Below are 23,417 nucleotides of genomic sequence, written 5' to 3'. Positions count from 1 at the left end.
CACCAACGGATGCGGTCCTGCACACCAGAAAGACAAGATCCAGCCTCATCCACCAGAAAACAGGCACCAGTCCCCTCCACCAGGAAGCCTACACAACACACTGAACCAACCTTAGCCACTGCGGGCAGACACCAAAAACAAAGGGAACTACGAACCTGCAGCCTGCAAAAAGGAGACCCCAAACACAGTAAGTTAAGCAAAATGAGAAGACAGAGAAACACACAGCAGGTGAAGGAGCAAGGTAAAAACGCACCAGACCAAACAAATGAAGAGGAAGCAGGCAGTCTACCTGAAAAAGAATTCAGAGTAATGATAGTAAAAATGATCCAACACCTTGGAAAAAGAATGGACAAAATACAAGAAATGTTTAACATAAACCTAGAAGAACTAAACAGTAAACAAACAATGAACAACACAATAAATGAAATTAAAATATACTCTAGAAGAAATCAATAGCAGAATAACTGAGGCAGAAGAAAAGATAAGTAACCTGGAAGATAAAACAGTGGAAGTAACTACTGCAGAGCAGAATAAAGAAAAAAGAATGAAAAGATTTGAGCACGGTCTCAGAGACCTCTGGGACAACATTAAACACACCAACATTCGAATTATAGGGGTCCCAGAAGGAGAAGAGAAAAAGAAAGGGACTGAGAAAATTTTTGAAGAGATTATAGTCAAAAATTTCCCTAACATGATAAAGGAAATAGCCACCTAAGTCCAGGAAGCACAGAGTCCCATACAGCATAAACCCAAAGAGAAACATGCCAAGACACATAGTAATCAAATTGGCAAAAATTAAAGACAAAGAAAAATTATTGAAAGCAGCAAGGGAAAAACAACCAATAACATACAAGGGAACTCCCATAAGGTTAACAGCTGATTTCTCAGCAGAAACTCTACAAGCCAGAAGGGAGTGGCATGATATACTTCAAGTGATGAAAGGGAAGAACCTACAACCAAGATTACTCTACCCAGCAAGGATCTCATCAGATTCGATGGAGAAATCAAAAGCTTTACAGACAAGCAAAAGCTAAGAGAATTCAGTGCCACAAAACCAGCTTTACAACAAATGCTAAAGGAACTTCTCTAAGTGAGAAATACAAGAGAAGAAAAGGACCTATGAAAACAAACACAAAACAATTAAGAAGATGGTAATAGTAACATACATTTCGATAATTATATTAAATGTAAATGGATTAAATGCTCCAACCAAAAGACACAGGCTCGCTGAATGGATACAAAAACAGGACCCATATATATGCCGTCTACAAGAGACCCACTTCAGACCTAGGGACGCATACCCACTGAAAGTGAGGGGATGGAAATGGAAATCAAAAGAAGCTGGAGTAGCAATACTCATATCAGATAAGATAGACTTTAAAAGAAAGAATGTTAAAAGAGACAAAGAAGGACACTACATAATGATCAAAGGATCAATCCAAGAAGAAGATATAACAATTATAAATATATATGCAAGCAACATAGAAGCACGTCAATACATAAGGTAACTGCTAACAGCTCAAAAAGAGGAAATTGACAGTAACACAATAATAGTGGGGGACGTTAACACCTCACTTACACCAATGGACAGATCATCCAAACAGAAAATTAATAAGGAAACACAAGCTTTAAATGATGCAATAGACCAGATAGATTTAATTCATATTTATAGGACATTTCTTCCCAAAACAGCAGATTACATATTTTTCTCAAGTGCACACGGAACATTCTTCAGGATAGATCACATCTGGGGTCATAAATCAAGCCTCAGTAAATTTAGGAAAATTGAAATCATATCAAGCATCTTTTTGGACCACAATGCTATGAGATTAGAAATCAATGACAGGGAAAAGAAAGAAAAAGACACAAATACATGGAGGCTAAACAATACATTACTAAATAACTAACAGATGACTGAAGAAATCAAAGAGGAAATCAAAGTATACCTACAGACAAATGACAATGGAAACACGACGATCCAAAAACTATGGGATGCAGCAAAAGCAGTTCTAAGAGGGAAGTTTATAGCTATACAAGCCTACCTCAAGAAACAAGAAAAATCTCAAATAAATAATCTAACAATACACCTAAACGAACTAGAGAAAGAAGACAAACAAAACCCAAAGTTAGCAGAAGGAAATAAATCATACAGATCAGAGCAGAAATAAATGAATTAGAAACAAGGAAAACAATAGCAGAGATCAATAAAACTAAAAGCTGCTTCTTACAGAAGATAAACAAAATTGATAAACCATTAGCCAGACTCAGCAAGAAAAGGAGGGAGAAGACTCAAATCAATAAAAATAGAAATGAAAAAGGAGAAGTTACAATAGACACCACAGAAATACAAAGCATCCTAAGAGACTACTGCAAGCAACTCTATGCCAATAAAATGGACAACCTGGAAGAAAAGGACAAATTCTTAGAAAGGTATAACCTTCCATGACTGAGCCAGGAAGAAATAGAAAATATGAACAGACCAATCACAAGTAATGAAATTGAAACTGTGATTAAAAATCTTCCAACAAACAAAAGTCTAGGACAAGATGGCTTCACAGGTGAATTCTATCAAACATTTACAGAAGAGCTAACACTCATCCTTCTCAAACTCTTCCAAAAAATTGCAGAGGAAGGAACACTCCCAAAATCATTCTATGAGGCCACTATCACCCTGATACCAAAACCAGACAAAGATACTACAAAAAAAGAAAATTACAGACCAAAATCACTAATGAATATACATATAAAAATCCTCAACAAAATACTAGCAAACAAAATCCAACAACACATGAAAAGGATCATACACCATGATCAAGTGGAATTTATCCCAGGGATGCAAGAACTCAATATATGCGAATCAATCAATGTGATACACCATGTTAACAAATTGAAGAATAAAAACCATATGATCATCTCAAGAGCTGGAGAAAATTTTTTCAACAAAATTCAACACCCATTTATGATAAAAACACTGCAGAAAGTGGGCATGGAGGGAACCTACCTCAACATAATAAAGGCCATATACAACAAACCCACAGCAAACACCATTCTCAATGGTGAAAAACTGAAAGCATTTCCTCTAAGATCAAGAACAAGAAAAGGATGTCCACTCTCTCCACTATTATTCCACATAGTTTTGGAAGTTTTAGCCACGGCAATCAGAGAAGAAAAAGAAATAAAAGGAATACAAATTAGAAAAGAAGAAGTACAGCTGTCACTGTTTCCAGATGACATGCTACTATACAGAGAGAACCATAAAGATGCTACCAGAAAACTACTAGAGCTAATCAATGAATTTGGTAAAGTAGCAGGATACAAAATTAATGCACAGAAATCTTTTGCATTCCTATACACAAATGATGAAAAATCTGAAAGAGAAATTAAGGAAACACTCCCATTTACCACTGCAACAAAAAGGATAAAATACCTAGGAATGAACTTACCTAAGGAGACAAAAGACCTGTATGCAGAAAATTATAAGACACTGATGAAAGAAATTAAAGATGATACAAACAGATGGAGAGATATACCATGTTCTTGGATCAGAAGAATCAACACTGTGAAAATGACTATACTACCCAAAGCAATCTACATATTCGATGCAATCCCTATGAAATTACAAGTGGCATTTTTCAAAAAGCTAGAACAAAAAATTTCACAATTTGTATGGAAACACCAAAGACCCAGAATAGCCAACGCAATCTTGAGAATGAAAAATGGAGCTGGAGGAATCAGGCTCCCAGACGTCAGACTATACTACAAAGCTCCAGTAATCAAGACAGTATGGTACTGGCACAAAAACAGAAATACAGATCAATGGAACAGGATAGAAAGTCCAGAGATAAACCCATGCACCTATGGTCAACTAATCTATGACAAAGGAGGTAAGGGTATACAATGGAGAAAAGACAGTCTCTTCAGTAAGTGATGCTGGGAAAACTGGACAGCTACATGTAAAAGAATGAAATTAGAACACTCCATAACACCATACACAAAAATAAATTCAATGGGTTAAAGACCTAAATGTAAGGCCAGACACTATAAAACTCTTAGAGGAAAACATAGGCAGAAAACTCTATGACATAAATCACAGCAAGATCCTTTTTGACCCACCTCCTAGAGAAATGGAAACAAAAACAAAAATAAACAAATTGGACTTAATGAAACTTAAAAGCTTTTGCACAGCAAAGGAAACCATAAAGAAGTTGAAAAGACAACGCTCAGAATGGGAGAAAATACTTGCAAATGAAGCAACTGATAAAGCATTAATCTCCAAAATTTACAAGCGGCTCATTCAGCTCAATATCAAAAAAAACAACCCAATCCAAAAATGGGCAGAAGACCTAAATAGACATTTCTCGAAAGAAGATATACAGATTGCCAACAAACACATGAAAGAATGTTCAACATCACTAATCATTAGAGAAATGCAAATCAAAACTACAATGAGATATCATCTCACACCGGTCAGATTGGCCATCATCAAAAACTCTAGAAACAATAAATGCTGGAGGGGGTGTGGAGAAAAGGGAACCCTCTTGCACTGTTGGTGGGAATATAAATTGATACAGCCACTATGGAGAACAGTATGGAGGTTCCTTAAAAAACTAGAAATAGAACTACCATATGATCCAGCAATCCCACTACTGGCCATACACCCTGAGAAAACCATAATTCAAAAGGAGTCATGTACCACAGTGTTCATTGCACCTCTATTTACAATAGGCAGGACATCGAAGCAACATAAGTGTCCACTGACAGATGAATGGATAAAGAAGATGTGGCACATGTATACAATGGAATATTCCTCAGCCATGAAAAGAAACGAAATTGAGTTATTTGTAGTGAGGTGGATGGACCTAGAGTCTGTCATACAGAGTGAAGTCAGAAAGAGAAAATCAAATACCATATGCTAACACATATATATGTAATCTAAAAATTTTAAGAAAGGTTATGAAGAACCTAGGGGCAGGACAGGAATACAGACACAGACAGAGAGAATGGACTTGGGACACGGGAAGGAGGAAGTGTAAGCTGGGACGAAGTGAGAGAATGGCATGGATTAATATATACTACCAAATGTAATATAGATAGCCAGTGGGAAGCAGCCGCATAGCACAGGGAGATCAGCTCGGTGCTTTGTGGCCACCTAGAGGGGTGCCATAGGGAGGGTGGGAGGGAGACGCAAGAGGGAGGGGATATGGAGGTATATGTATATGTATAGCTGATTCGCTTTGTTATAAAGCAGAAACTAACACACCATTGTAAAGTGATTATACTCCAATAAAGATGTTTAAAAAATAAAATAAAGTGAAAGACTTGGGACTCTTCCTTTCACTTGAACATTTAGAGGCCACTGCAGGGTTATTAATGGCAGAAGTTCAGCATTGCTGTGTCTCAGGGAATAGGGAGGCCCAAGGAGAGGGAGAGAGATGGGGAAGAGCAGTCAGTGGAGCAGTCAGAACTCACACATTTATCAATTAAATTCACCATTTTATATGGGCATGGTTCCTGGCACTGAAAAACAATTGCAATAGTAACTTCAAGGCCCTTTAATTACAGATTGCCATAATAAAAGAAAAATTTTAAACATTGTGAGAGTTGCCAAAATATGATATAGGACATGACATGAGAAAATACTGTTGGAAAAATGGTGCCAATATACTTGTTCAACACAGGGTTGCCACAAACCTTCAATTTGTAAAAAAACACAGTATCTGGGAAGTGCAATAAAGCAAAGTATAATAAAACAAGGTCTTCTTGTATCTTTATTTTGTTCTCTAATTGATCTTATCTTCCCCATGAGTCTCCATTGATGGACGGAGTTGACAAAATTTCCTCTATTTAAACCAATCTGGTTAAAATGTGGTCACCTATGATAAATTAAACAGTCCCTTTAGGCAATGCTCAGTTTTACAGTGCTCAATAAAAATGCTTGATCTCTTAGATTTTCACTCCCCTGTTTCCATATATTCTTTCTGGTGGCTTCTAGGTACATGGGGAGGAAAGCGTTATGTTACTCAACTTCAGGATGGTGGAAGAGTGGTGGGGTCCTTGGATCCGTGTAGGCTCCCAGGCACCTTTGTCTCTAGCAATCTCACTTATCTACATCTTTACTTCTCTCCCACCTGGCAATCATGGCTGAGGCGTACTTGTGGTCTCTTCTCTCTCATCGTGGTCAGATACTGGGGGTGCTCCCTGCCTAAGATGGACTCACCTTGGCTGTTGGTAATGATACAGACCCCTCTGAGCTTATGCCACATTCTTCATCAGCTCCCTAATAGAGCAGGTTTATCCTACTGTTTCTACCTTCATCCTCATCAGAGAGAGACCCTTGGGAGGATCAAGGGTACTCTATCCAGCTACCTTCCTCTGAGGAAAAGAGGGTCTTTCTGACTCACCTCCACCTCCTGAAGAGCTAAGTCCAGCCTCTCTATATCTACCTCAGTGAGCCATCACTTTTTGCTCTGAAGAGGTTGCAAGGTGGTCTCCTCCAAGAGAAGCTGGTAAAGATCTCTGTTGTTCAGTGTTTCCATTAAATTACCATGTAAATGATCTACTGCCCCTCACTGTCCCTTGGCTTTGATCTCAAGTAATGAAATAGAGACAAGTCTTTCAGCACTGACCTATCTTGCTTCAATCTCTTTTTCTGTACCCATTATCTCTTCAGTTCTTAAGTGGAGGTTTTTTCACTGAAGTTTTTTACATTAAAAATTCTCTTTTTTGACCCTAGGTTTATGGATAACCTTTAAAGGTGCACAAGGGGATCGTCTCTGTACTATGGACAAAACTCCATGATTTTTGCCTCCTAGGTTTAGTAGATCATGTTCAAGGGGAAATAAACGAATTTAGAGGGGACTTCCCTGGCGGTCCAGGGGTTAAGACTCCATGCTTCCACTGCAGGGGGCACAATTTTCATCACTGGTCGGGGAACTAAGATCCGCATGCTGTGCAGCATGGCCAAAAAAAATTAAAAGAATTTAGAAAGTCCTATCTGAAGGCAATAGTCTGTCTTGCAAAACTATTGTTTTGCTTTGAAACCCTTATTTTGACCATAGTAATCTAAACAGTAATTGTCTTTCTCTTTGTATTCTACCCGCAAAGGACACAATCTCTCTCAGGCAGACATCTACTTGGAGAGAAGAGCAGGTACTCAGAAACAGCAGAAGAAAAGCACAGTAATATATTTTTGAAATATCATACACATGGAAATGCCCTAAAATTGGATTTTGGTGAAGGCTGCACAACTCTGTACATTTACTAAAAATTGAATTGCACAAACAGGTGAATTATATGATATGTAAAGACCTAAAAACCTATGTAAATCATACCTCAATAAAGCTCTTAAAAAATCATGTGCAATGTAAAGAGGAGTGAAGCACAGTTGCCCAGCCTCCTGTAAGCTGTACTACAGACCTCTTAATAGTGAAACTAAGCAGGACCCTGTGGTGCTCCTGGGCATGGAAGCCTTTCTGTGTCCCCTGTTCCTTGTTTATAGGGAAGAGACTCCAGCCTCCTTGACCTTCCCTGAGTTCCAAAGGGCAGATTCGAATAGTTGTCAATCAAGGAAGGAAGGGGATGGAGAGATAATAGACGAACAGCCAAGAAAAAACAGTGCAGCCTTGGTGCAGGGTCCTGGTTCCACCTCAAGGGATACACAGAGCAGTATCTTTGAGCTCTTTATAGAACAAAAACCCCCAACAAATGGAAGATGGTAGCATTCTTCACTCCAGAGAAGACCACCTGAGGCCAGATTAAAGAAACCAGAGAACCTCATCAAGAGACCACCTGATGCCAGATTAAAGGAGTGCAGGCCCTGCACACACCCTAATCTTATCAGCAACCCCATACCCTTGAACTACTGCTATAAAACTCCTCAACAATTCCTCCCAGGTTGGGACACACAGTTTTCAAGGGTAAAACTTTGCCTGCTGTGTCCCCCTTTGCCTGACAAAGCAATAAAGTTATTCTTTTCTATTTCACCCAAAACTCTGTCTCTGAGATTCAATTCAACACCAGTGCACAGAGGTCAAGTTTTCAGCATCAGTAGGGCAGCTGATAGGAGTAGTGTAAATAAAGCAATTAAGGCAAGAACATGCAGGAACTGACCTTTTCATAAGGGTTAGAGACCAGTCATACTCCCAGTGCAGTTCAGTGAGTAGAAAGATATAATTTTCCCTTAAACTGGGACCTACCAACTATGTTTACATGTGTATCTCTTGAGCAATAAAACGTTATCCATTTCTTCAAATTGTAAGCATGAACTGTAATTATTCATGCATATGTTCACATAAAAATATATTTTCATCTATAAACACTCTATATGGAAGCTTCTTATCTGGCAACAATGAACATCCAGAACTACACAAGAATACAAGAAATGCAAAGTAAATAAATAGAACAATGTCAATGTGACAGGTACTCATAAACTCCTCTCATAGACCTCTTCACACCTCATTCAGAGGCAATCTGCTTTCTATCATGGACAATTCCAACCTTTTGCAAGCTAAAAAAACCAAGATGAAATAATTGCCAAACTTGTTGAAAACAATAAACTGGAGTAAGTGCAGCAAATGGTGATTAAAAATGCTACTAGGATTTATTAGGAGAAAGAAAATATAGCTGACACTCATGGGAAACCGTGATGAGGGAGACAGCAGCAGGATAAAAGAAGATGCTAGAATTCAAGAACAGCAATCTGACATTATTCAATGAAGGGACAAAGAAACAGGTGGATACATCTCAGCTCCTGAGAATGTTATATTATTCAGTGCTCACAATGGCAATGTCAAAATACACAAAGAAGGTTAAATTGTTCAGGGAGGCAAGTGAGTTCTTAAATTATTTTATAAATTTTTCTATCCTTAAAAGTATTTTTGTTTGTTTGTTTTTTAATTTGGTATTCCTTTTTTGTTGTGGTACCAAAACACAGCATAAAATTTACCATCTTAATCATTTTTAATTATACAGCTCACTATGTTAAGTATATTCACATTCTTGTGAAACAGATCTCTAGAATTTCTCATCTTGAAAAACTGAAACTCTATGCCCATTAAATACTTCCTATTCCCTCTATTCTCCTAGCCATTGGTAACCACCATTCTACTTTCCATTTCATATAAGTGGAATTATACAGTATTTGTTCATGCCCAGCTTCTTTCACTTAGCATAATTTCCTTCAGGTTCATACATGTTGGAGCATGTGACAGGATTTCTATCATTTTTAAGGCTAAATAATATTCTCTTGAATGTATATAGCATATTTTGTATATCCATTCATCCACTGATGGATATTTGGGTTGCTTCCACCTGTTGGCTATTGTGAATGGTGCTGCTATAAACATGGGCATCTCTTTAAGACCCTGTTTTCAATTATTTGGGATATTTATCCAGAAGTGGAATTACTGGTAGTTTCATTTTTCAAGAAACCTCCCTACTGTTTTTCACAGCAGTTACACCATTTTACAATCCAACAACAGTGGACAAGAGTGTATAAAAAACTGCCCCATAATGCTCCCAAATTACTAATATTTGAAATAATTAGTAAATGAGAGAATCAACTTTCAACCAATTCATTAATAATGCCTAATGAAGTTAATGCAAGAATGGAGGAGTTGAATAGGAGAAACTTAATAAAATGTTTTATTGCCTAATAATAAAAAGCTTAATAGATAAAATGATTTCATGGTTGTTTCTAAAATTTAAGGATCAGAAGAATAAATGTAATTTAGCCAAAAGGACTGAGAAAGAGGAAGGGCTAGAGTGGTATAAACCAGAGCTCGAAAGAAGGCAATCTTCAAGGAAAATGTTAAACCATAAGCACAAAAGCAGCAAAATCCAGATTGTGGGGGATTCTATAGACCAAATGGCCCACATTCTTCAACAAATAAATTATTTGAATAGAAAAGGACAGTACATCTATAAATTAAAAGATCTATCACAATTTTTTTAATGGGTAGGACTAAACTGTTAGGTCTAGAAATACATATTTGGTTGGTTAAACTATGAAAAATGCAAAAATCTGGGTAATGGTTCCTTACAGGGGAGGGAAAGGGCTATGTCTTAGTATGTGTGACCCCAGGACACTGGTAAAATTATACTTCCTCATCTGGGTGGTGGTTCCAAGTGTACAAAATGAAAGCTAGGTGTTCTATATAATCAGTCCCTCATAATCCAAAAGGAAGTCTAATGAACACAGTCTGGAGAACAATCATTGTGGAGTTCCAATCTCTCAGGGACCATCAGAAGCTCAAGGTGATAAGAAAGTGGGAAGGCCCAGACGGACTGAGATGGATCCATGAGTGTTGGAGCAAATTTAATGGGAGGGATTCTGTGTCTGAGACATTATTTCCTTTCAGGTATTTTTCCCTTTCCATATCCCTTGTATCACAATGGGGTGGAATAGGGGTACCATCTTCAAATGAAGAGGTCAGGACCTCTAGAGAAGGAGTGTAGCAGAGCTGGATAACAGGGAAAGGATGGGGTCCCCCATACTCAGCAAGGTTATAAGAGTGTTTGGGAGGGAAAACCTCAAAAATGAGGTAGGAATTTCCTTCAAGACTGAAAGAGTTCTACACATGGAAGAGAAAAGAGATGCTGCTGACAGAACCTGGAAAAAGAGGCCCAGGACCTACCTCTCAGTCAGAAGCCTGAAGAAGCAATGAGAATTAGAAAGGAAACAATATCATGATGTCACCAGGGATGCTGTAGAAGCGGCATTGTGATTTCTGTGAAGTACATATTGATAAACATGAAAGGTTAAGAATACTAATTCTTCCAATCCATGAACATGGTGTATCTTTCCATCTTTTTGTGTCATCTTCAATTACTTTCATCAACATTTTATAGTTTCCCAAGTACAGATGTTTTTGTCTCCTTAGGTAGGTATATTCCTAGGTATTTTATCCATTTTGATGTGATTGTAATTGGGAATGTCTCCTTAATGTCTCTTTCTGATGGTTCATTATTAGTGTATAGAAATGTGACAGATTTTTACATATTAATTTTGTGTTCTGCATCTTTACTGAATTCACTGATGAGCTCTAGTAGTTTTCTAGTGGCATCTTTAGGATTTCTATGTATAGTGTTGTGTCATCTACAAACAGTGATAGTTTTACCTCTTCCTTTTTAATCTGGATTCCTTTTATTTCTTTTTCATGTCTGCTTATTGTGGCTAGGACTTCCAATACTATGTGAAAATGACAGTACTACCCAAGGCAGTCTACAGATTCAATGCAATCCTTCTCAAAATATGAAAGGCATTTTTCACAGAAATAGAACAAATAATTTTAAATAATTTCAAAATAGAAACACAAAAGATTCTGAATAGCCAAAACAATCTTGAGAACTGGAGGAACCACACTCCCTGACTTCAGACTATACTAAAAGCTACAGTAATCAAAACAGTATGGTCCTGGCACAAAAACAGACACAATCAATGGAACAGAAGAGAGAGCCCAGAAATAAACCCATGCACCTATGGTCAACTAATCCATGACAAAGGAGGCAAGACTATCCAATGGGGAAAAAACAGTCTCTTCAATAAGTGGTGCTGAGAAAACTGGACAGCTACAGGTAAAAGAATGAAACTAGAACATTCTCTAACACCATATACAAAAATAAGCTCAAAATGAATTAAAGACTTAAATGGAAGACTGGAAACCATAAAACTTTAAAAATTGGGAGGAACACTCTTTGAGTTAAATCACAGGAATATTTTTTTGGATCTGTCTCCTAAAGCAAAGGAAATAAAAGCAAAAATAAACAAATGGGACATAATTAAACTTAAAAGCTTTTGCACAGCAAAGGAAACTACTGACAAAATGAAAAGACAATCTACTGAGTGGAAAAAAAGTTTGCAAATGATATGAATGATAAGAGGTTAATATCCAAAGTATATAAATAACTCATATAACACAACATCAAAAAACCAAACAACCCAATTAAAAAATGGGGAGAGCACCTGAATAGATATATTTTTCCAAAGAAGACATAGAGATGGCCAACAGGCACATGAGAAAATGCTCAACCTCGTTAATCATCAGAGAAATGCAAATTAAAACCAAAATGAGATATCACCTCCCACCTGTCAAAATGGTGATCATCAAAAAGAACACAAATAACAAATGTTGGTAAGGATGTGCAGAAAAGAGAACCCTAACATTTAGAGAAGAGCTAACACCCATCCTTGTCAAACTCTTCCAAAAAATTGCAGAGGAAGGAACACTTCCAAACTCATTCTACGAGGCCACCATCACCTGGATACCAAAACCAGACAAAGATACTACAACAAAAGAAAATTACAGACCAATATCACTGATGAATATAGATGCAAAAATCCTCAACAAAATACTAGCAAACAGGGCTTCCCTGGTGGTGCAGTGGTTGGGAGTCCGCCTGCCAATGCAGGGAACACGGGTTCGTGCCCTGGTCTGGGAGGATCCCACATGCTGCGGAGTGGCTGGGCCCGTGAGCCATGGCCGCTGAGCCTGTGCATCCGGAGCCTGTGCTCCGCAAGGGGAGGGGCCACAACAGTGAGAGGCCCGCGTACCGCAAAAAAAAAAGAAAAAAAAAAAAATACTAGCATACAGAATCCAACAACACATTAAAAAGATGATACACCATGATCAAGTGGGATTTACCACAGGGATGCAAAGATTCTTCAATATAAGCAAATCAATCAATGTGATACACCATATTAACAAATTGAAGAATAAAAACTATATGATCATCTCAATAGATGAAGAAAAAGCTTTTGACAAAATCCAACACCCATTTATGATAAAAATTCTCCAGAAAGTGGGCATAGAGGGAACCTACCACAACATAATAAAGGCCATATATGACAAACCCAAATTAAGTATCATTCTCAAGGGTGAAAAACTGAAAGCATTTCCTCTAAGATCAGGAAGAAGACAAGGATGTCCACTCTCGCTACTATTATTCAACATAGTTTTGAAAGTCTTAGCCACAGCAACCAGAGAAGAAAAAGAAATAAAAGGAATACAAATTGGAAACAAAGAAGTAAAACTGTCACTGTTTCCAGATGACATGATACTATAGAGAATCCTAAAGATGCCACCAGAAAACTACTAGAGTTAATCAATGAATTGGGTAAAGCTGCAGGATACAAAATTAATGCACAGAAATCTCTTGCATTCCTATAAACTAATGATGAAAAATTTGAAAGAGAGATTAAAGAAACAATCCCACTCACCATTGCAACAAAAGAATAAAATACCTAGGAATAAACCTACCTAAGGAGGTAAAAGATCTGTACTCAGAAAACTATAAGACACTGATGAAAGAGATCAAAGATGACAAACAGATGGAGAGATATACCATGTTCTTGGATTGGAAGAATCAATATTGTGAAAATGACTATACGACCCAAAGCAATCTACAGATTCAATGCCACCCCTATCAAATTACCAGTGGCATTTTTACAGAACCAGAAAAAAAATCTTAAAATCTATATACAGACACAAAAGACCCCGAATAGCCAAAGCAACCTTGAGGGAAAAAAACAGAGCTGGAGGAATCAGACTCCCTTACTTCAGACTATACTACAAAGCTCCAGTAATCAAGACAATATGGTACTAGCACAAAAACAGAAATACAGATCAATGGAACAGAATTGAAAGCCCAGAAATAAACCCAAGCACCTATGGTCAACTAATCTATGAAAAAGGAAGAAAGGATATACAATGGAGGAAAGACAGTCTCTTCAGTAAGTGCTAGGAAAACTGGACAGCTACACATAAAAGAATGAAATTAGAACACTCCCTAACACCACACACAGAAATAAACTCAAAATGGATTAAAGATCTAAATGTAAGACCAAACACTATAAAAATCTTAGAGGAAAACATAGGAAGAACACTCTAACATAAATCACAGCAAGATCTTTTTTAACCCACCTCCTAAAGTAATGGAAATAAAAACAAATGGGACTTAATGAAACTTAAAAGCTTTTGCACAGCAAAGGAAACTATAAATAAGATGAAAAGACAACCCTCAGAATGGGAGAAAATATTTGCAAGCAAATCAGTGGACAAAGGATTATTCTCCAAAATATATAAACAGATCGATATTAAAAAAACAACCCAATCAAAAAATGGGCAGAAGACCTATATAGACATTTCTCCAAAGAAGACATACAGATGGCCAAGAGGCACATGAAAAGCTGCTCAACATCACTAATTATTAGAGAAATGCAAATCAAAACTACAATGAGGTATCACCTCACACTGGTCAGAATGGCCATCATCAGAAAATCTACAAACAACAAATGCTGGAGAGGGTGTGGAGAAAAGGGAACCCTCTTGCACTGTTGGTGGGAATGTGAATTGAGACAGCCACAATGGAGAACATTATGCAGGTTCCTTAAAAAACTAAAAATAGAATTACCATATTATCCAGCAATCCCAGTACTGGGCATATACCCTGAGAAAACCATAATTCAAAAAGACACATACACCCCAATGTTCACTGCAGCACTATTTACAATAGCCAGGTCATGGAAGCAACCTAAATGCCCATCGATAGACAAATGGATAAAGAAGATGTGGTACGTATATGCAATGGACTATTACTCAGCCATAAAAAGGAATGAAATTGGGTCATTTGTAGAGACGTGGATGGACCTAGAGACTGTCATACAGAGTGAAGTAAGTCAGAAAGAGAAAAACAAATATCGTTTATTAACACATATATGTGGAATCTGAAAAAATGGTACAGATGAACCGCTTTGCAAGGCAGAAATAGAGACACAGATGTAGGGAACAAACGTATGGGCACCAAGGCGAGAAAGCAGGGGGTGGTGGTGGTGGTGGTGGTGGTGGTGGTGGTATGAATTGGGAGATTGAGATTGACATGTATACACTAATATGTATAAAATAGGTAACTAATAAGAACCCACTGTATTAAAAAAATGGAATTAAAAAAAGAGAGAGAACCCTTTTACACTGTTGGTAGGAATGTAAATTGGTGGAGCCACTGTGGAAAACAGAATGGAGGTTTCTCAAAAAACTCAAAATAGAACTACCACATGACGCAGCGATTCCACTCTTGCATATATATTAAAAAATAATGAAAACACTAATTTGGAAAGATACATGCACCCCAATGTTCATAGCAGCATTATTTACAAGTGCCAATTATGGAAGCAACCAAAGTGTCCATCAACAGATGAATGGATAAAGGAGATGTAATATATATATATATGTGTGTGTGTGTGTGTGTGTATATATATGGGTATATATACATGGGGTAGGGGATTAAGGGATACAACCTACTATATGTAAAATAAATAAGCTAAAACAATATACTGTACAACATGGGGAGTATAGCCAATGTTTTATAATAACTATAAATGGAATATAACCTTTAAAAATTGTGTATCACTATTCTGTACACCTGAAACTTATTTAGTATTGTACAGCAACGATATCTCAATTTAAAAATTTAAAAATATGTAGGGTTAAAAGTTACTCATTCACAACTCTATCCCTAAAGAATGGTGACTTTAAAAAAAAAGGGAAGAGACCACCCTGCTTTACAAAATTCTTGTTCCTGGAACTAACTCTGCAAACAAATTATACAACTGGTAGCCACCATGAAAGCACCTCAAGTACATACACAAAACAATTAGGAAACACTTACTAACTAGTTATTCATGAACTGTCCTAACATCTTTACACAACAAAGGAAGGAAAGTCTAGGGCAGAGGGGAGATGAAAAGTTAACTATGATTTGCAGCAAAGCAATATATTCAATAAGAAGACATGTTGGAAAATTAGTATCTTTTGTCCTTGGCATTGAGTCATTGGCATTCTTTTTCCTACTTTGGGTTTCTTTTTCAATTGCTCATCTCTTTAAAATCAATTATGCTACTTTGTAACCCTGAGATGCTGAAACTTATTTAAATGTTCAAAACAATTAGGCAGATAAATTTGGAAAATCAGTTGAGAAGACAACTTAAGTGTCCAGTGACAGGGGATTAGGTGATGCAGTGTAAGTGACCTATGATATTGTTTTTTTGTTTGTTTGTTTGTTTTGCGGTACGTGGGCCTCTCACTGCTGTGGCCTCTCCCGTTGCGGAGCACAGGCTCCGGACGCGCAGGCTCAGCAGCCATGGCTCACGGGCCCAGCCGCTCCGCGGCATGTGGGATCTTCCCGGACCGGGTTACGAACCCGTGTCGCCTGCATAGGCAGGCGGACTCTCAACCACTGCGCCACCAGGGAAGCCCTATGATATTGTTTTATAGTACATAGTTCTTGTATTGTGTTGCTTCCTTAAAAAAGAAAGCAAGTTTATTACATAACATAAACAAGTAAAAAAAAAAAAAGAATATCCATCATCCCATCTACCCAGAGGCAACACCTATTAATCCTTTGTTATCTCTCCATCTAGATCCTCTTGCAACATATAATCATTTTCCAAAAGCAGAATGCCTTCACATAGCATTTGATAGCCTTCCACAATTTATTTAAGCCATCCAGAAAAGGATATTTATGTTTTAAATAACACCCTATTGTTTGGCATGTAAATACTTATAAATTTTCACTATTATAAACAACTTGGAGACGGCAAAAGTGAATATGAATTCAAAACTTAATGTAGAAAACAACAAAGACTAAAGTATTTCAGGAATCACACATTGTTACCTCCCATCACTTTCTTATTCATTCACGCATTTCTTTATTCAACAAACATACATTGAATATATGTACCTACGCTGTGCCAGGCACTTAGCTTTAGCTACGTGCTGGGGATCCAGTAAATAGAAAGATGTGGCCCATTCCCTATGGATTTTATGTAAGAAACAGAGATATAAACAAACAATTAGAAAACACTTTGAAAAGTGGTAAGATATGGACAAAACAGGGTTTACCAAATTACACTAGAAAAATCAGTGACCAAGAATCAAAGTCTTGAAAGTCGATTGTGAGGGTAAACTCCATGTGCCATGGACAAAACTGCTTTCTGAAAATCACCCTCCACAATTCACCTGGACTCCTAACGCATCTTTCTGTTTTAATGTATAAATTAACTTCTCCTCAGTCTTTCCCCAAAATGAAAGCCCCACTTGCAGACACAGCAGCCAAAGCACATACATACGCACCCCACCGTGTGTGGCTGATCACACACCTGGCAGGCTTCCTGCATCAGTCGGTAGACTGTGCCCGGTAGTGTCATATAGTTCAATGGATGTCACGTGAGCCCTATCTTTCTGGGGAGCTGTGTATTGCTAACACATTCCAATTACCTCATTAAACTCTACATCCAATTTTCTGGATATAATAAGTTTATGGGGAGCCTGCTACTTGCCAGACACTCTGTATATTAGTGCTAATGTTCACAATAATTCTAAATAGTGGATTTTTTTATCCCTATTTTACAGATGAAGAAACTGAGACTCATGGAGTTTTAATCATGTATCGAGAGATACACATCAGAGCAGGCTGAAGCCAGAGTATTCGCTGTGCGTCCTTCTCCCTCTTCTGTTCCCACAGTTCGCCACAGAGAACAGCTCTGCTCCACTGTGGGTCAGCCTGCTCCCAGCCTTCGTTTTTTAATTTAATTTTATATTGGGGTATAGTTGATTGACAATGTTGTGTTAGTTTCAGGTGTACAGCAAGGTGGTTCTGTTATACATATACATGGATCCATTCTTTTTCAGATTCTTTTCCCATTTAGGTTGTTACATAATATTGAGCAAAGTTCAGGGCACTGCCTTCTAATGTGGACCCATCTGCTGCAGCCTGAGAAAGAAGGGACCCCTGGGCCACCTGCTCCAGAGAAGGGCTTTAGAGAATGTCCCATGGGGCACTGCCTTCTCCCTCAGAAAGACCAAGCTGCCCTTCTTTCCTAGCAACCAGAGGGGTCCTGCCCCAGGGGCAAAGCACAGGTCCCTAGACCCTGGCTAGAGGGGCAGAAGAAGTTTCCACTTCCAGCCCTTTGAATACTGAGGGTCTTTCCTCCCATTTTCCCACCCAAAGGAAGTGGGAAGAATGCTGCTCTCACTTCAGTGAGTTTAGAGACACCTTCCAGGGGCCTCTCCAGCATTCTCCCTGTGGTCCCTGAATAGGGTGGCAGAGGATGCTGTGGGCCACCTGTGGACATTCGACATTGTGGTCCAGCAGGAGGCAGCACAGGCCCTGGGTTAGGTGTTAGGGGCATGTGAACACTCAAAGCTGACAGTCACCCTCTCAGAGCCTCGGTTTTATATAAAAAAATAATAATAATAATAATAATAAAAGCTGATAGTAATAGTTCTCCTATCTAGTGAGGGTTAGAGAAGCTGGTGCTTGTAGCTCAGCATAGCAGGTAAGTAAGTGTTCAATAAATGTGAGCACTTCTTATCCTAAACGAGGGATCAGCCGCTGGGTGATAAATTTTACCTACAGTGGGTTTCATTTAAATTATGATCAAAAGGAGTAAATAAAAAGTGAAAAGTTTACAGACAGAAAGAAAATGAAGCAATATAGAGGAGACCAAAAAAAATTACACAGAAATTTTGTTCCTGAATATCATGGTTTCAATTTTATTCCAACATCAGACTTACAACAGGCTATAAAAGTCAGATTTTCAACAGAAAAAGTTTCTGTCCCCTGCTATTAAAACTTAAAATTTTCTTCCATTTTAAAAGTGTTTCAACAAGAATCAAAGCTGCATAAAATAAAAACAATGACTTTGCAGGCCAAAATTATATGGAAGGTTTGTGTTATGATTTCAAACCAAAAGGAAAAATATGATTTGAGTGCAAATAATTCTTTATTTCTAATGGTATCAAAATTTGAATCTGGTATAATTAATTGCCTAAATTTCTCTGGGATGTACTATGGGCAGATTATAAACTGGATCAAAACATGAGGAGTAGAATAAAAATTCTTTATCTGCAACAGGATTCCCTATGACGTTCCTCCATAATGTATAGTCTGTAACAGATACTCAACCAGAGAGCTTGCTTAACACAGGCATGTCATTTAACATACTCATCACATGTCACTTTCACAATCTTGTCAAACATACTTGGAAATTTACTAAGTCTGACAGATACATATCCAGTCCTCTTTTAAGATATCATAGCAAACATTTGGCACAATTAGGTGTTATTGGACATGTTATCACCTTGTCACCTGCTCAAGGATAACCAGACTGACAGAAGCCTAAGCCTTTTGGTATCCTCCAAAATTCAGATTTAAGGTTAAACTTGGCTATTCACATACAGTAATTACTGAAGTCCTCACAAGTTACAGACATGCCTGGTTATAAGGACATATGCTTAATTTAGGAAGACTAGATACTTTTTCTTAAAAAGCTTTCTATCAGAGTTCTGAAGGGTTTGTGGCTTTAAAACAGGAATTAAGATTCCAAACAAAACAAACCAAACAAAAGAGTGCCGGGCTAAGGTAGTCAGATACAATTATCCTGACCATCCTTGCCTCACATAAAGAAGCCTGCCATATTATCAGGAATTTTTTAAAAATTAGTCTTATGTATCAATCAGTTTTCAAATAACCATTTGTCTTAGATTACACTGTGTGCCGACCTTAGAAACACAAAAGTAATCATTTTACAAAAAGTTCCAGCAAAGTGCCAGTTTATTATGTTATTGAAAACAATAACAATGCAACTTAAAAAAATATTTTCAAGAGGATCCAGGGCAGTGATGCTGAGAACTCTGCTTGGGACTGTGAAAGGAAGGAATGAAATGTTTTTTGCAGCACAGTGATTCTTGCCTTACCAATTACTGTGCAAAATTCCTGGTCCACAGGGAACCCTGGCCTGTGCACCTGCCTCACAAGCCTCCAGAGTTTCAACTTAAAAAGCAACTTCATTAAGTCGTGTTCAGTACAATCCGAAAGGGTTATTGATGCAAAGACGAGTTTATTCCCGGAGGAGCGATCTCCCTAAAAGGTCAACAACTAAGTAGCTAATAGCAATAATGATGACCTTTCAGGGCAGGGCTTTTGAACCACAGGTAACCGGAGTTAGTTAAGGGGCTAAGTTTGAAATCTTTAGCAAACATGCAAATAGGTGAATAGGTGAATTTTGACCGGAAAAAAAACATTCAAAATATTTCATCACCCGTTCAAAGCAACCTGAGACGCTTCCCTCGCAGAATCGTACAACCATTATTTCCCAGTAGAACTAAATGACACCCGAGTTCTGAAGTCAGTTTGGGGAATTCTGCTGCACGATGCCTTCTTTAAATGAGTAACGTCCCGGGTCCCCCACCCCCCAGGCTCCAATCCGAAGAACATGAGGGCATCACTCACTCTGTAAGATGAGGTAGCCTCTTTTAACGCCTGTTTGTGGAGGCGGGGGTGAAGGGGTGTTGCTGGGTACATCCCAAAGTAGAAGCAAGATCATTCTTTAAAGGGAAGGAACTCCCACCGTGTCTAGAGAAACCCGCGGCAGCGCACTGGTCAGCGAAACCAGCTCTGCCATCTGATTTGACAAACCCGCACAGCGTGGCACTGCGTTCCAAGAGCGGTTCTCTGCGCTTTAGAAAAGTTAACTTGTTTCATTCTAAAAAGAACCCCAAAAAGAACAGAAAGGGAGCAAAATTGCAGGAAGACGAGGACTTCCTACCCATTCCAGCCGCCTAACAGGGAAATAAATAACCCTCCTTCTGGTCCCCCTGATCCACCGGCACCGGGAAGTTATACCCCGCCTGGGGCCGGTTAAGGACTAAGAGGCCGCGGCGCCTGCGAGTCGTTACCGTCCAGCGGGCGCTCGCGGTCCGGGTGGCAGCTCATCTCTGCTCCGGCTCCGGGCGGCCCGGGCGCGGCTCCCGCAGTCCAGGCGGCGCCTGCAGATGCCGAGGCAACGCCCGCCGTGGGGACCCGCAGGTGCGCGCGGCAGCCGCTGGGCGCTCGCCACCGCGTGGGGACGGATAGGGACGCGCTCGCGCTGCCTGCGCTCCGCAGCCCGAGGCCCCGGCGCCAGCCTTCTGCGGCCCGCGCCTCTCTATTAATACTTGGCGAGCTGTTGGCGGCCTGCCGCCCGCTTGACCCGGGACCAGGGTCCCTCTGCCAGAGCTGCGAAGGGCTGGGGCACGGTGTGCGGGGGCGCGGGGCATTTGCCCAGGTGGGAACGGACAGGGCGCACCCCCGGCAGCCCTTCAGGATACAGACTGGACACGAGGTTGGGTGAGTGAGCCTTGGCCTGTGACCTTCCCAGCATCCAGTTTTTTGTAGTCACCACCTCGCTGGGTCTGATCTGGCCAGAGGAGCCCTAAGCTAAATCTGATGCCCGCTCCAGGCCACCAGCGCAGGGAACCTATTTTAGGGCAGCCGCGGTGAATAGGATACGCTATCCATTCATTCAGGCCTGCCTTGACATTTAAGAGTTCCACAAGCGAATGTCTTGCCCCATATCACATTTCACCCTTTTGCCTCTGCAACATTACAAGTTTGGAGAAGGGAAAGCCTTTGGCACCTTGTTGTCCCGTGGTAAAGAGCAAAAAGAGGCGGTGAATTCGAAAGGGCCTCTATCTGTTTGGTCTTTAGACTCAAATGTTCACAACACTGTAATTGCTCCAGCAAGCCCCTGGAAGTTAGGCTTCAGCCATGTTCCTATTGTAAATTTAAATTTAATCAGCGAGGGCTGCTTTTTTGTCATCCCTCCAACAAGTTTTATGTTTAAATTCCCTTAGGAGCTTTTAACTGAGGCCGTTGAGATGATAGGAGCAATCGGTTAATACCATTTCAAAGCACACTGATGACAACTACATTATAGAACTGCATTTGTAATCCACATCCTTCAAGGGGCTAAAAAAAAAAAAATCCTCCTTTACTTTCTTAGCAGGTGAACTATTTCCTCTGGCTGCATAATTAAAGTCCATATCAGTGAAGACAGTGCAGCCCTTTTTTTCTCAAGTAAGAATTGATTATTCCTAATATACATAAGACTAGAGTTATTAAAAATATTAAAGTTAAGACCCTGCAGACAAATTTTATGAAGTTTCTGAGACCACCGTCCCTCCATCTACTCTTCTGTAGGCAGTTTCACCAGATAAAGGACTGAGATCTAGTGATGGAAGTATAAATAAGAACTTCAGGAATTAAGCTTTGGTGACTCTATTAAAAAAAATTGTAAGGAGTATACACTCTGGCAAGTTTTTCATTTAATTTTTTTCAGCTTTGTAGTAAGTGGACCCTCTCTACCCCAGCTCAGAACAGTGACCAGTGTCAGCCTCTGCTAAATTAAATACTTCTCTGTGTGAGGCAAACCGGGACCAACTGGGCCACAGTGGACTCTAGAAACGTCAATTTACAGACCTGTTCCCTCTCCCCTCCTGCGCCAACCAGGGAATACGCCATTTAAAATTTCTTAGATTGAAAGCCAGAAACTGCTCTATAAGCTCACCTCTTACTGGCTTATCTCAACTCTCATATTTGCTCCTATGACAAAGGCATTGTGTTATATTCCTTCTTGCTTTCATTCAATTACTTGGCACTTCCTCTGTGCCATTTACTAGGGATTTCAAGAAAAATCCTGCCCTCAGAATGCTGTAGTGTAGTTGAGAGAGACAGGCTTAGAACTAGCTACTTTTTCATCATTTGTTTCATGTTCCCTGAAAGATATGGGGCACTGAGGAGCCACAGCTGAGGGGATGGCTAATTCTACTTGAAGGATTAAGAAATGCTTCTAACCAGTACTGACCATTTTCACTAAAGATAGTAGCTATTATCTTTAAACATGTACTGTGAGTTAGGCACTCTGCTAAATGCTTTTCATACATTCCCTTCTATAATCCTTATATGGGATTGGAAATTATTATTACCCCCGTTTAAAGATGGACAAACAGAGGCTCAGCTTTAGTAATTTGCCCAGAAACACAGAGGGGAAGCATTTCAGAACCATGATTATAAGGCAGCTTTCTGTAATTACAAAGCCTGTGCCCAGTGTCTACACTGGGTTGCACTGATTAGCAAAGATACTTTCCACAGTCTATGATAAGAGCTTTTCACCAAAACCTGTCAGGAAAATGGGTCCTTGGAAGGTACACAGACAGGCCGGCTGGCGTTGCAGGAAACTGGACTGCGCCCTGGCAGTCTTGGCTCCCTCACAGAGTAGCATCCACATTTCATAACAGGGTGGGACCCAAAAATTGGTCTTAAGAAATAACTTGGGAATTGTTGTCCCAGGCAGGACTGCTGTGAGAACACCATTCATTCGTTCATAAATCCATTCAACATTTGCTGAGCACTTACTCTATTACACACACTTTGCTGGAAGCCGATTTCATCTCAGCAATAGATCCCCCTAGGAATGCTCCAAGGAATTAGTAATTTACATTGAGAGAAAGGAAAAAAAAAGTATCTTTAGACTTAGAGTTGGTTGGCCATTGGGCCAATTTACTAGAGGTTGAAAAACATGCCTTTTGCTGGACAGGAAGTGA

The 23,417-nt window shown here is 39.3% G+C and overlaps 1 protein-coding gene across 2 annotated transcripts in view; it reads right to left on the bottom strand.

Annotated features, from left to right (window-relative positions):
- Positions 1-23,417, bottom strand: part of GADL1 (glutamate decarboxylase like 1) — a 262,602-nt gene that overhangs the window by 168,435 nt on the left and 70,750 nt on the right. The window contains exon 1 of one of the 2 annotated variants that reach the window (XM_059077372.2): positions 20,733-21,048. The exons of the other annotated variant lie outside the window; for it this stretch is intronic. Within the exon in view, the coding sequence (XP_058933355.1) occupies positions 20,733-20,769 (37 nt within the window). The 5' untranslated portion in view covers positions 20,770-21,048. Of the gene's footprint in view, positions 1-20,732; positions 21,049-23,417 lie in introns of those variants that run through there. 2 annotated transcript variants of the gene reach the window in all.

This window comes from Kogia breviceps, chromosome 10 (assembly GCF_026419965.1).
Source record: "Kogia breviceps isolate mKogBre1 chromosome 10, mKogBre1 haplotype 1, whole genome shotgun sequence".
NCBI lineage: Eukaryota > Metazoa > Chordata > Mammalia > Artiodactyla > Physeteridae > Kogia > Kogia breviceps.
The sequence above is the reverse complement of the archived record's forward strand: the minus strand, read 5'-3'. Positions and strand labels throughout refer to the sequence as shown.